Consider the following 13,241-nt stretch of genomic DNA (forward strand, 5'->3'; position numbering starts at 1 on the left):
TCACACGTTTGTCCCTAGAGAGATAACGGATCTCATCTCTCACATTGTAGCACCCTACACAACCCAGGTCCCAGTGCTTTTATGGTATCAGCAGCAACCACCACTGCCGTACGGCGATGGGCAGTCATGCTCATCCCAGCCAGCACTTGCCGGGTTTCCAGGCAGGTAGCAAAACAAGGCCACGTCTCTTTGACCCAGGCAGCTATTGCCAGGATATCCCAATATTCTCCTGGGAGAGGTCAGGAAGCCGCCAGCCCCACAGTTACTTACTCTTCAGGTTTATTCAGTGTGCCTCGATTCATGGCTGCCATGCTGTTATCCGTCCAGGGGATCTGCTCCCCCATTCCCGGCTGTCCAAACTGGTGATCCGGCACCCCCATCTCCAGCTCAGGCATTCCTGGGGGGGAAAGCAAGATGGTGGGAGGCAAGGTTAGTGCGTGGGCAGGATTTGGGTGTTGCTGGGGAGACTGGGCAAGCTCAGAGCAATGGGAAGCCAACTGTGTCCTAAACCATCCCTAAAATGGATGCCAAGATTCACCAGTTAGGGCTCTTTTCAACCCGAAGTTACAGATATCGGGTGTGGTTTCCTAACCATTAATTATAAGCATGAGCTTCTGGGTGAAAATCTATGCAGATACTGCACATACAGCAGATACGTATGACCCTGCATACCCAGTATGTGCAAATGTTATTAAAATGTTCCCCTTTCCAGAACATTTCTAGCATGATTTTCAAAATTTAGTCAAGTTAAAGGGTTTCTTCTTGAAGGCAAATTGTTACCACTGAATATTTTAGCTTAAAAAGTAGCCCACACCCATTAGCATCTTCTGCCTCTCTTCTGGAGAAAAGTTAATTTGCACAGGGAAAGAAGCCAACGCAATTAAATTAAGTTGTAACAGAACCTGGAGCCCAAGCCCAGGACAGAGAGATTTATGAGGCTGGAGACTTTACGTCATCCCATTTGAAATAGGAATTGGGATTGAAGATCAAACGGCATCTCAGCTGAACCAGCCCGTGGAGATCCAGGGAGATGGAAACTGTAGGGGCAAGCGCATTTCTGGCTGGGGTGGGATCTCCGCCACATCAGGATGTGCTATCGGTGGCTGCCCCTATGCCAAAACTCCCAAGTTTCTAAGAGAAGTGCCGATGAAGGCAGTGGCTAAAGATGAAAATCTCTCTTCTTTTAACGAAGCTCAGCTGTGCTGATTCTTACCCCAGTAAAATACATTATATCCTTGAAAATGTCTGTGGTTACCCAGTGCCCCGTGTCTTCGCTGTTGTCACAAGGAGCCACCAGCTTCACATGCCACCCAGTCTGTGGTGTTTGTTTCAAAAAAGAGAAAATAAGAGCCCTAAGAGGAGGGAAGGGAAGGAGGTCCAGCTCATGGACGCTTAGCATCCCAGCACACACACCGGCATGGCGGCTCCAGCCGAGCACTCCTCTATTTCTTGAAATTTCTTAAAAAACAGCCTTAAGGTTGCTTGGCAACAGGTAGATCCTGGTGGTGCCAGCAGCAGCTCCAGCCGGGCCGGGGAGGCTCGTGGCACAGTTGTGGTCCTTCCTCGACTCACCCAAAAATGGTTCCCAGGCTCATTGATGCTAAAGATTGTGGATTTTCCCAAGCAGAGCATCATTTACCGGGGTGTGGGTGACCCTCCTCGAGGCAGCCAGACCTGGCCGTGGCTTAATGGGTATCAGGGCAGGATGTAAAATAACAATGTTATATAGCTGCAACTGCTACAGTGACACAATGTGCAGGGCTGATTTCTGCCTCCCCTCCTGGAGGTGACTCGGAGGAGGATGAAAGCTCTCGTGTGATGCTCTCCTTTTCAAGACAAGCTGCCCAAACCAAGAGCTTCACAGGATTCAGAAGGACCGGTTCTGTGCAGGGCTATCCAGAGCTGTAATAAGCACCAGCCACAAGCATCCTGCATCCGTGGGCTGGTGGGAGTCCCACCCTGTAAGTGGGGCCAGAGCTGTGCTCCAAAGCAAACGGTGTGTGGGATGTAGGGCTGATGCTCTCCTGGAGCCTGGCCACCATCAGAGAGGGGACAGTGGATGAGTCCGGCATGATCTTCTAGTCCCACGCTATCATCGTGAGAAGATGAGATCTGGGTTATTTGCTTTCTGCACCTGCAGGCAAGCTCTTGTACAGCCCCAGTGCACAGTGGTAAGCAAAGTTCCTCTTCCAGACCATGTTTAGCATTGCTTGATGCATCAAGGGAAGCATCAAGGGAAGCAGAGGAGGGCAGAGAAGAAGCATCCACAACCCAGGCTGGAGCCCAGGCTGCCGAAATGGCTCACGGCAAGGTCTGCGGTGTTTTGCCATCGGTAATTTCAGCACGGTGAGATGAGACTGTTGCTTCTGCAGCTCTTCTCCTGACACACCAGCTGTGCTCCAGGTCTCGTGAAAATTAAACCTCGACCAGAGCCAGGGGAGCCTGAGGTGCTGTCACCGCTCGGGTGAGGGGATGCAGCCTCCTCTGACTGCCTCCCTGGGAGCTGGGATGGACAGAAAGGTCTTTCTTTTGTCTGAAACTATAGCGACGCAAAAAGAGAGAAAAGAATAAGCACAGCTTGGAAGCACTGCTTGTGAGAAGCTGGTGGTGAACAGTGATGCTCGAGCTCCACTCTGCAATGCCTTTTCTCCCATGGGACTCCCTGGAAAGCCTTAGCATGACCTGGAGAAGGTGGAGAGGAGCGGATACCTGTGGCTGTACGTACCTGTGTCGGGTGGGAAGGGGTTTGGTGCGGTCACCGTGCCCCTGCCCTGCTGGGATGGCCCGCGGGTATGCGGGCTGCTGCCGTTGCTCGCAGGACAAGGAACTGGCCTCAGCTGCGCTGGCTCCAGGGGGTCGCAGAACTCAAACGGGGTCCGACCAGCCTGCACACCCTGCCCGCTGTTCATCGCTAGAGATTCATTAAATTATTAAAAAGAAAAAAAAAGAAAAGCACACGTCAGATCTATTTCCAAGGCTTGTTGCAAGATCACCGGCACTCGGCAGATTCCTTGCCCTGCCAGGAAGGGAGCCAGCGTCAGTAAGTTTGGTAGGCGAGAAGGGGGTCGTGGTGGGATGTCACCTTGCCTAAAGCTGAAAGCTCAGTCCCATGTGTGGCTTGGTCACCCACAGCGATCCTGGGGGAGCCACCCTCGGTGACAACAGCCCCTGGGCAGCACCACAGCATTGTACCATGCTGCGTGAAGGTTAAGGGGATCCGGGAGACAGGCTGGCACCCAAAAACCAGTAACTGGAGCTTAAAATAATCAGCTGGGCATAAAACCTAAAAATAATCAACTGGACGTTAGAAAGGCACAGGGGATGGGGGTTGCATCCATCTAACATACATAGACAGGGTTTGAACACTGCTAAAAGGAGGGTATCAGGACCACAGTCAATTCCAGAAGCTGAAGTGCAGCTCTCTCGCTTGATGTAGCCACGTGAACCAGGCTCTGCTCCCTCCGGGGATGACCCTGGCACAGGAGCCGTGCCCCCCTTACGCCTGGCAGCTAGAGGGGAGCCTCAGCAGCAACGCTCCCTGTGCTGCCTTCTTGCCTGTGCAGCTCTCATCTATCACCTGCTGGCTTTAAATCAATTAAAATGATGTTGTTAAGCCTCACATTATTCTAATTTTTATTTAGATAGGGTTTTTGCAAGTTCAGCTGCAGTTTGCCATCAGGGAGCATGTCTTAAATACTCTTGTTGAACTTGCAAGCCGGTGGCCACCAGCCATGGCAACCCCTCTCCCAGCCAGGAGCATCTCCAAATCCTCGGGGACCGGCTTAGGGGTGCACTGCTGCCGCCCCACACGAGTTAAAACCCGACGGCAGCGCCTTCAGCGAGGCTCGTGGTGGATCTCCTCGGCGGTAACTGCTATTTTAGACGCTGTAACCCAGGAGGGCAGCAGCTGGCATTGCAAGCACTCGCACTGCAGCCCCTGCCGTAAACGTGTTCAGCCTCCTCCTCGCTCTTAACTTGGATGCAGGATTCCCTTTCCTCCAAAGGCAATAATCCCTGCTCTTAATTATGTCAGAGCATTACAAGTGTCCCTGCTGCCGAAGGTACCAACTATCTCAGCCCTGGGGACAAGAGGGTCCTTGGTAAGGAACTATTAGGCTTGAGCAATAAGCCTCATGATGAATTCAGCGCGGAGGTGATGGGTGAATCGGTCCACGCCTACAGCTATGGGGCTGACAGCTTCTTTTCACCAGACATTTCCCCAATGGAGGGAAGGCACAGCACAGCTCCCCGATGCCTCTGGGCTCAGCGCAGCCATCACTCATCACCCTTCCCACATCCATCTCTTACGCCCTGCCCTGTACATCTTCTTTTAGCTGATACTCCAATTTATGAGACCCCAAACTCTTCCCCTATGATTTATTGCAGGAAGGGCGATGTTTCAGCCCATAGCACTTTGCTCCAGAGCCTGCTTGCAGCTCGCAGAGGGGTTTTTTTTGGGGTCAGAGACCTGAAAGCCATTGCTTGGCAGTGCGATGCTGCGCTGCCCGCGGGGGTCCCCCCTGAGAGCCCACTGCAAACCCAGCCTCCCAGGTGAGCTTCACCCCACTTTACAGCACCATTTTGGCTATGCTCACACCACCACGTTGCTTTTCCTTCTGCTACAATGCTCCTACCCTTTTAAAGGCTCCGCTTCTGCAACCCGAGTCCTCCGAAAATATCCCAGCCCTGCCTGCCAGAGCCGCCTCGCAGGCTTCTTGCTGGGCTGGGACCCAAAACCTCCTCATCTGCATTTGCTGAATAAGTAACAGGAGGATTATCCCTCCCCGGGTAGGACGTGGACCAGCAGCTAACTGGTTTATACTGGGCCCTGTATTGCTGCTCGCTCTTCCTTCCCTCTGCTCTAGAAGCTGCACTTCAGCATTCCAGACTCAGCGTGATTTGCAGCGGCAGTGATACGGGGGATGCAACTGATAATTATATCCATGAAAAATCAAGCACAGGACAGGAAAAGCACCACAGGGCTGAGACCGGCTCTGGCATACTGCCCCAGGGATGCCGCAGTACCAAAGGGGACAGGCGAGCATCCCTCGCACCGTGGGGCTTGGGGCTGGCACGGGGACATCCACCACGGCAAGTGCGTGATGTGGGCTCTGACCAAGCATACTGCGATGGCAGGAACCACTGGGTGCAGTTATTTGGGCAAGTTTCTGCTGCAATTGGTAAAAGCTTGCTTTCCCTGTGGCGGATGTGGGTGGTTTGCTGGGAATAGCTGTGCCTCTGTTACTGCCCAGCCTGGGGAAGCCCATCCTGAGGAGCCCCAGCTTGAGCCTCCAGCCATGAGGTCCATGTATGCTTTTGCTACGTTAACACCCTGAATTTACTATTTGGCTGCAGGCTCCTTCGGGAGAGAAATCCTAATTTTTTCTTTGGTACAACTGCTCACTTTGGAAAAAAATCAGGTCTTTTTTTTTGTTGTTGCCTAAAAAAGAGGTCCTGATGCTGCACCCGAGTCTATTAAGTTCCAAATCCCTGTCTGGAAGCAACAGTGCTGCTTTGAAACCTCAGACACCTCTGGGTGAGCCTGCCTGCTCCCTTGTGACCAAGCACACATCTTGGGGGGACTGTATCCTGTCCTCTTACTCCCATCACGGCTGTTTGCAGGAGGACCACAGGGCTCACTGCCACCAGCCTTGCACCAGCCTGCAAAGCCCAGGTCCCCCAGAGCACCACTGTGGCCGGATCCAGGATGGTGGTACCCCAGCAGAGCCGGTGATGGAGAAGAGTCTCCCCTCCCACTGCCCAGCAAGGATCCAGTTTGGGGGGCGAGCGCCGGCATTTCCCAGGGGTGGACACATACGGTTGAGTCCCGTGGGGGCTCTGGCAGCGGTGCTGGGCTGCAGGGGGGCTGCCAGCATCTCCGGTTTGACAGCGACGCTGGTCACGCTGCTCTCACTTCTCTCTGGTCCACACAAGCCGGGCAGCTGAGCTGCCTTCTCCAGCGAGGGCAGGAGCTGGTCCAGCTGCTCCAGTTCGGCAGCAAACTAAGGAAGGAAAAAAAAAACCAAACCACAGGTGGGTGATTCAGCCCAAACACAGCATCAGCGAGACCGAGCGCTGTTTTCACATGTACGTAGCCCCCCAACGCTGCTCTCGCCATCCCTTCACTTGCCGAAACACCGAGCATCTCACATGGATAGAGAGCCAGCCCTGCATCCTCTGCCCGGCTAGATGCAGACCCTGGGGGGACAAGGACTGTCCCCCACTGCACATGGGTCCTCACCCCGGAGCCCAGTCCTCAGCAGCAGCTTTGAGATGCTCGCATGGTGCAATTAGCATAATTATTAACGGTATATATAACCTCCAGTTGTTTTAAAACAGGACATAATTTGCTTTGTTAATATACACATGCTTACACTGAAATGATAATAATAAAAAAATGGTCTTTTCTAAGAAACAGAAGTGACTTTTTGGAACAAGTGCCCAAAGCTGACGCCGGCCTCGGGCATATAATTACCCTCAATGGGGTAGTAAAATGTCATTCAGCTTTTCCAGCCATCATCATGGCTACGAGTGGAAGAGTAGATGTTTAGCCCGGGGACTCAAATAAATGGGAAAGTTACTGGGAAAGGGATTTGCACCAGTGGCTGTAATAGCAGCGCTGTAAAGCAGCAGGTTGGGATTAAAGGGGCTGAGATAAATGAGCTTTGGCTAAAAAGAAAAATATCTCAAGGGAAGCTAAATGCTTTAAAATCTAAGGACACATACCACTTCCAGAAGAGCCCCCCCCCCCGCCCCCCCCTCCCCCCAGCATTAGTGAAAGCCTGGCCATTAACACAGGGTAATTAATAGATAACTTGATAGCGCTAGGGAAAATCTTTGTATTTGATAGAGGGAATGATGCTCCAGTCTGGAGAAGATGGAGAAATCTGGGAGGAACTGGTACCCTGGCTTCGACGAGAGGCTCTGCCATCAGCTGAGACGCGAGGCTGCAGCCGACAGCCCCTACCCAGGATAAATAGCCGGGAGGCTGCTTGCTTTGGGCATCCCTGGGATGCCTCTGCACTTCCCCAGCTGACGGTGCAGCGTTAAAGACCTCTCACCAAGGTGACAGCTTTGTCCCTTGCCAGAAGAAATCGCGGGAAGTTTCTCTCTAAATCCTAGCTGAAAAGATTTCGTATCTCAGCTAAAATCCTCCAAACCGGTGGCAATCCCAGGCGCCACTGCAGCCACTTCCAGTTTCACCTCCACAATGCACAGGTCAGCGCATCGTGAGGACAAAGCCCGGGGCGGCTGCGGGAAGCTCAACCTTGGGATGGACCCTCCAACAATGGTGGTTCCATTGAAACCACAAACCCAGACCCCGCTCATGCTCCCTGCCATGACAGAGATTTCCTTCTTGACCTTTGCCACTCTTTTTTCCCCTTTCCTACAGTCTCATGGTAGCACCTGGGTAGATGAATTGGTATTTTTAATATACACGACAGGGCACGTGCTTGTTTTTTCCTCTACAGTGGCATTTTGTGAATTACATGGTATTTAGACAACGCTGATGATGAAAACTGCACCGCGAGCAGCAGGCATCAATATTACAATTTATAACAGACTAACCAGTCTTTTTCTTTTCCCCCATATCCTTTCCATCAAATCCTAACCCCAGAGCCCTGAGAAGCAGAATATCCTCCTAAACCCAGGCTCACAGAGAGAATTAAATGCAGCAAATTCAAGTCCTGCAGCAGAAGTTTGCATGTCTCAACTCTTCCAAAAAATGCAATTTCTCAACCAAGCAGAATTTCTTTAAAGCTCAGGTTTGCAAAAGGAAGAGAACTGAGGCGAATGGGAGACATCCATGATACGGCAGAAAAACATCTTCTCAACTTCATCTCCTCCTGCAGGGAGGTCATTTTGGAGGCAGAAGGAGAAGAAGGGCACAGAGGGAGCTGTAGGCACCCAAATCAGACATTAAGCGGAGATAAAACAGGAGCAGTGAAGTTCTTGCTTTGCTCGTTGGGTTTGTGAAGAGGCTGGAGGACAAAGAGGTGGGAATGAAGGACACATGGTGGGAGCAGGGTGCTTATCAGTTGTTTTCTGGAGCACCCAAACTTGCACCTGGAATCTGTGCCCACTTTAACGGGTATTTTATTTCTTCTCCACGTCTAGAAAATGAACAGTGCTGGAGGGCTGGAGCAGCTCAGGCCATCCAGTCTTGCTCGGAGAAGGCTCAGATCTCCACAACCTATTTCTGTCCCCAAATGGGTGAGAAAACCTAGGGCGCAAGGGATGGAGGCTCAGGGTGGCTGAATATTTCTGAACAGCTTCTTCTTCCCCAAACCTCCAGCTCCTGGCAGAAACAAGGTTCCAAAACCAGACCCAACCAAAAGGCAAACCAAGGGACAGCGTCTCATCTCTGCCCTTCATCGCTCGCCCAGCTGGCTCATAGGATGCCCCACACATGAAATCAGCTCGGTGAGGAGGACAGAGATGCTTCCAGGTAGTACCCACTCAGCCAACCTTCATCCCTGGCTAGACCTTCCCATGGAGCGGAGGCACTTCTCCCAAGCCACTTGGGCAATGAAATTCTTGCACCAATTAAATAATCCCACGATTTTATTGCAAACTTCAGATCATTTGAATTTTCTGTGGAGCCCTGGTTCCTGGAGGCAGCTATTTCCATAAGGATCTCTGGCTCTCTGTCATCACTCCTCTTTTTTTCTTCTTTTCGAGAAGGATTCTACCCTGCTTGCAAAAACAAGCTGAAATGTAGATTCAGAAACCAAAAAAGAAAAAGAAAAAGAAAAAGAAAAAGAAAAAGAAGGTAAAACTTTATTTTTCATGGAATCACAGAATGGTTTGGGTTGGAAGGGACCTTCAAAGACCATCCAGTCCAACCCCCTGCTGTGGGCCCGGACATCTTCCAGTAGATCAGGTTGCTCAAAGCCCCATCCAACCTGAGCTTGAACGCTTCCAATGATGGGGCATCCATGACTTCTCTTTGGACTCCACATCCATGTGTGTGGACGGTGGAGGGAGCTGAGCGCTCCCACGTGCAGGCAGCGCTGCCTCCTCCCCAGCATCCTGCTCAAGGGCAGACAGAAGACAATCTGAAGAAAAGTTTCCTCTTCACCTAGTTGAAGTTCAGCTCATGCCTTGAAGCACAAGGATGAAGAGCCCTTCCAAAACCTTGCTTATTATTTTCCTTCCATTTTTCTTTAACTCTTCTAATTCCTATTAGCTATTTCCCAAGCCCTATTAGCTATTTCCCAAGCCCTACTCAAATATTTTTTGTTCTCACCCCACAAACAGGTGGCTCTGAGCAAACCCAGAGCATTTCTTTAGGATAAATCTGGAAAGCAACTAATTCCTTCAAGGCTGAAGGTGGGCTGCAGAGCCTGCCCCACAATTAATGTTGTTCCTAATTGACATTTTGATTCTTAAAATAAACACACAAGAAAACAAAAATCTAGCAAGTGCTAGATTTTATTTGAAATGGCAGCTCCCTCTCCCCACACGGCACCAAAGCAGCCTGTAACAGAAAACACGTGGAAATGAAACTCTGTCCTTAGCTGCGGAGCAGTGAAGCGTTGTTCACTCCTCAGAAAATGCATTTTAAGACTCCGCAAACCCTCTCCAGCCTCTTTTATTAACTCTTTGGAAGCACTCAGTATGGTCCAACATATAATCCTCACGCTCTCCAGCTGCCTGGGGAGGGATACTTGGAACTGAAAAGCCACGAAGGAGCCTAAAAAATGCTCGGCTGCTTCCAACAGTGCAGGAGAGGGGCTTATAAACACATGCAGGCTCGAGTTATCCAAGCTCTGAGTGCCTGTTTGCGAGCAGAGCACAATTAGCTAGCATAGCCTCGTTTAATTAATAGGGCTTTCTGCCCTCTCCAAAGGATGGAGTACCTGGAACCATCACAGATGATCAGCAAAGGGCCTGCCTGCACCCCCAGCCAGCAAGTGAATCCTGCACATGGATGTCTGGGAGACCAGGCAAGCAAAGCTCTTCCCATGCCCCAGCATTTTGCCTAATTTTGGCTACAACCATGGTCCCCGACACGCTCCCAGCTTCGTGAAAGCAGACTGGGGCAGCTCCGTATGAGAGCCCGTGCATCTCTGTGCCGGAGGCTGTGCCTTCTGCAGGAGCACCGCAGTGGGGACCCAGCTCACTGGTGGGTACCAGGTTCACTGCTCACCTGAAAGCTCTCATGCACCTCCCAAAATAAGCGTGTCTTGCCTTGGATCTCCCTCATCCAGAGGCACATTAATCTAGATGATGGATCTCAAATGGGAGATGATGGGGGAGGACGTACCATCCAGCAAGCAGACGAAACGAGGAAAGTACATTATAGAAAGAGATAAGGAGTTTGATTCCCACTCGTCTATAGGATAACCGACCGCAACTCCCAAGCCAACTGAGCCCTTAACCTTTTTAAGAGACTTATTGTGCATTTGTCATTCGAGGCTCTCCGAGCGCTCTGTTATTCATCCCATATCTCCAAACGCCGGCAGCCTTATTTGCCGCAGTCAGTAAGCAGGCGATCAGCCCTCCTCTTCATGTCAGCCGCTCTCTTCTCTTTGCTTAAAAAGGATTAAGCAGCCTTATCCATGTTACCATCTCCCCTGGCTTTCAAAAATAAGAAATCTCTTCTATTCATAGCTGCATGTAATGAATATTTATACACCCAAATCTCTATTGCAGAGATCTGTCACTGGATTATTCAATTTAATAATACTTTTAGGATAACTAAAAGGCCCGTATAATTGCTAATCTCAGCCAACAAGAGGGCAAGGGATTGAAAATTCCCTGGGACACAAGCCCTGAATGTGCCCAAAGATGCAGAATTAAGAATCTTTTTGCATGACAACACGCACGTGGTCTTCTCCTCGCTCAAGCCCACCACCTGCAGTGATGTCCCAGGTTTCTTTCTGATTTTTATACACCTCAGTAAAGTTTCTCCCTTCCCTTCCCACCACCACCTTAAAGATCTGAGCTGCCAAAACGTGAAGCATCTGGACAAAAGGGGATAGCACTTGTGCTGGAGAAGGCGGCACCAGTGCTGGAGAAGGTGGCACCAGCACTGGAGAGGGTGCACCAGCGCAGAAGGCTGTGGCAGCCACAGGACACCCCCCCACACTTCTCCCAGCCCCACCGCCTTGCTGCAGAGAGAGCACGCCAGCAGGTTTGGGGGAAACTGCCCCCAAAACACGACTTGTCAAGAGCATCCCACCAGCACAGATGCAGATGGGTCAACTCACCTGGCCCTGCGTCTCCAGCTTGACCTCCTCTGTGGCAGGAGGTTTGGCGAGCGGCACCGGGGCCGTGTTACAGGGCTCCATCTGCTCTGTCTTCTCCACCTTCACCTTCACATCATCCAGGGTCAGCGCTGGGGCTGCAGCAAGCTCCTTCTCATCCTTGTCCAGCAGATAGCGCAGGAGCTGGTGATCCTTGACATCTTTTTTCTTCAGCGCATCCGGCTCCAGTTTGATGTCCGGGGTGCCTGGCAGCTGGCTCTGAGCCGTGGGGGTGGTGGTGGGGTTTGGGGTGTTCTCCTTCTTCTCATGCTCCATGGCCAGGGTGGTAATATCGGAAGGGCTGCCCTCCTGAAGGAGTCTATGCAAAATTTTGTGCCGCTCGGTCAGTGAGCTATGGGAGGAAGGGCAGGTGCTGCTGGGAGGGTTGCCGGAGGCCAAGGTGCCAGCAGTGCCCGCGCAGGCTAACGAATCTTTGCAGCTCGTGTCCGCATCGGCGTGTCGAAGCTGCTGCTCCGCCGTGGTGGCCAGGAGCTGGACCAGCTTATGGCTGGTGGCTTGGGAGCACTTGCTGTCCCCCTCCGAGAGCCTGTCACCGGCGTGCAGCATGCCTGAGTCCAGCGGTTTGCCATCCCCCGAACTGCCGTCCGACTGGATCATCTCGCTCAGGATGGAGGCGATCTCTTTGCTGTCCTTCGACTCCGCTTTCATGGGTTGCATGGCGAGGCGGCCGGGTGAGCTCTGGGAGCTGAGCTGTCTCAGCACAGGGGGTGGCGTGGAGTAGCCCACCGGCGTGCTGGGACCTTCGGTCAGCCCCTGCATAGAGTTTATGGGGGCACTGGGAAAGGGTCTGGTGCCACCGGTGCCACAGCTGCCCCCACTGCCGCTGTTGGCCATGCCCACGGGGGAGTGCATGGTGGGCATGGTGGGTGAGAAGGGATTGCTGGGCACTCGGGGTCTGGGCACCAACCCTGGGCTGACCCGATGCCTCGGGGACATGAATTGCGGTGGGGTAATCCCTGGACTATTCATGGGGGAGCTATTGAGGTTCAAAGTGTGGTTACTGTTCTGGGGACCAGCTTGTCCCTGGCTTAAGGCAACGTTGGCTCCTATCTGGTTCCCAGGTGAACATCCAAAGCTGGTTTGGCTGGTGCTGGAGTTGCTGTTGTGGAGGCCGGCGCCTGGCTGCTGGTTCACGTTGGTGGCCAACATGCTGCCGTTGGAGGGAGGAATGGAGGGCGGCAGGGCCATGCCTTGCCCCGGGGAGATGCTGGGGTTCAGCGAGGGACTGACCCGGGGAAGGGACATCGCAGAGTTAGTGTTCTCCTGGGGTGAGAGCATGCCGTGATCCCTGCAGGAGATGAGAAGGAAAGGAAAAGTCACAGGAGGCTTTGCCCAAACCTTTAGTGTGGCTCAGGCAGCTCCTGGCCCCCGTCCGTGCTGCAGAGCTCTGAAGCCTGGAGAGCAGCACCTCGCAAGCTCTGGTGGTCCCAGCCTTCCCATCTCCACCAGCGCTCTGGACCCACTTCAGTCACACAGATGGAGTGCAGCAGCTTTAGCATCTCACCAGAAACATGACTTCTCGGGATCATGGCTGCTCACCAGCTAAACCCCGAAGGCATCACCTTCTCTGGATCTTATGTTCCCACATGGCTGGAGGACAACCATACTCCAACAGCATTCCCCTCTGCCCCAGCCCCCTTGCGTTTCCCCAGCACGACTCAGCTTCAGAGCCTCACCTCTCCCTGTCCTGCCAGTCTGTCAGAGCCTCTCCCTCCCCAAATATTTTAAGTTCTCCAGGGCACGGCAGAAATGTGAAGCACGTCTATAAACCTCCACCTGAACTCCTGGGGCCACCTCTTTGCAAAACAAGAATAATTGAGAGCAACAGAGCTGCCAGATTCCCCACAAGAATCACATCTCCAAACCAGCACCACAGACCACTAGTGGATACTCTTTCCACTGTAGGGAAGACACTTAAATTCCTGAATCGCCCACCCAGGTGGTGGCACACCTCAGTAGCGGCGGGGT

General features: G+C 52.4%; 1 protein-coding gene across 5 annotated transcripts in view; it reads right to left on the reverse strand.

Moving 5' to 3' along the window:
* Positions 1 to 13,241, reverse strand: part of NCOA1 (nuclear receptor coactivator 1) — a 184,527-nt gene that overhangs the window by 14,081 nt on the left and 157,205 nt on the right. For all 5 annotated transcript variants that reach the window (XM_075048887.1, XM_075048885.1, XM_075048886.1 and 2 more), the window contains 4 exons: positions 11,217 to 12,561; positions 5,819 to 6,002; positions 2,726 to 2,911; positions 271 to 397 (listed from right to left, as the gene is read on the reverse strand). In XM_075048887.1, the coding sequence (XP_074904988.1) occupies positions 271 to 397; positions 2,726 to 2,911; positions 5,819 to 6,002; positions 11,217 to 12,561 (1,842 nt within the window). The remainder of the gene's footprint in view (positions 1 to 270; positions 398 to 2,725; positions 2,912 to 5,818; positions 6,003 to 11,216; positions 12,562 to 13,241) is intronic.

Source organism: Buteo buteo, chromosome 17, assembly GCF_964188355.1.
Source record: "Buteo buteo chromosome 17, bButBut1.hap1.1, whole genome shotgun sequence".
Classification (NCBI taxonomy): Eukaryota; Metazoa; Chordata; class Aves; order Accipitriformes; family Accipitridae; genus Buteo; species Buteo buteo.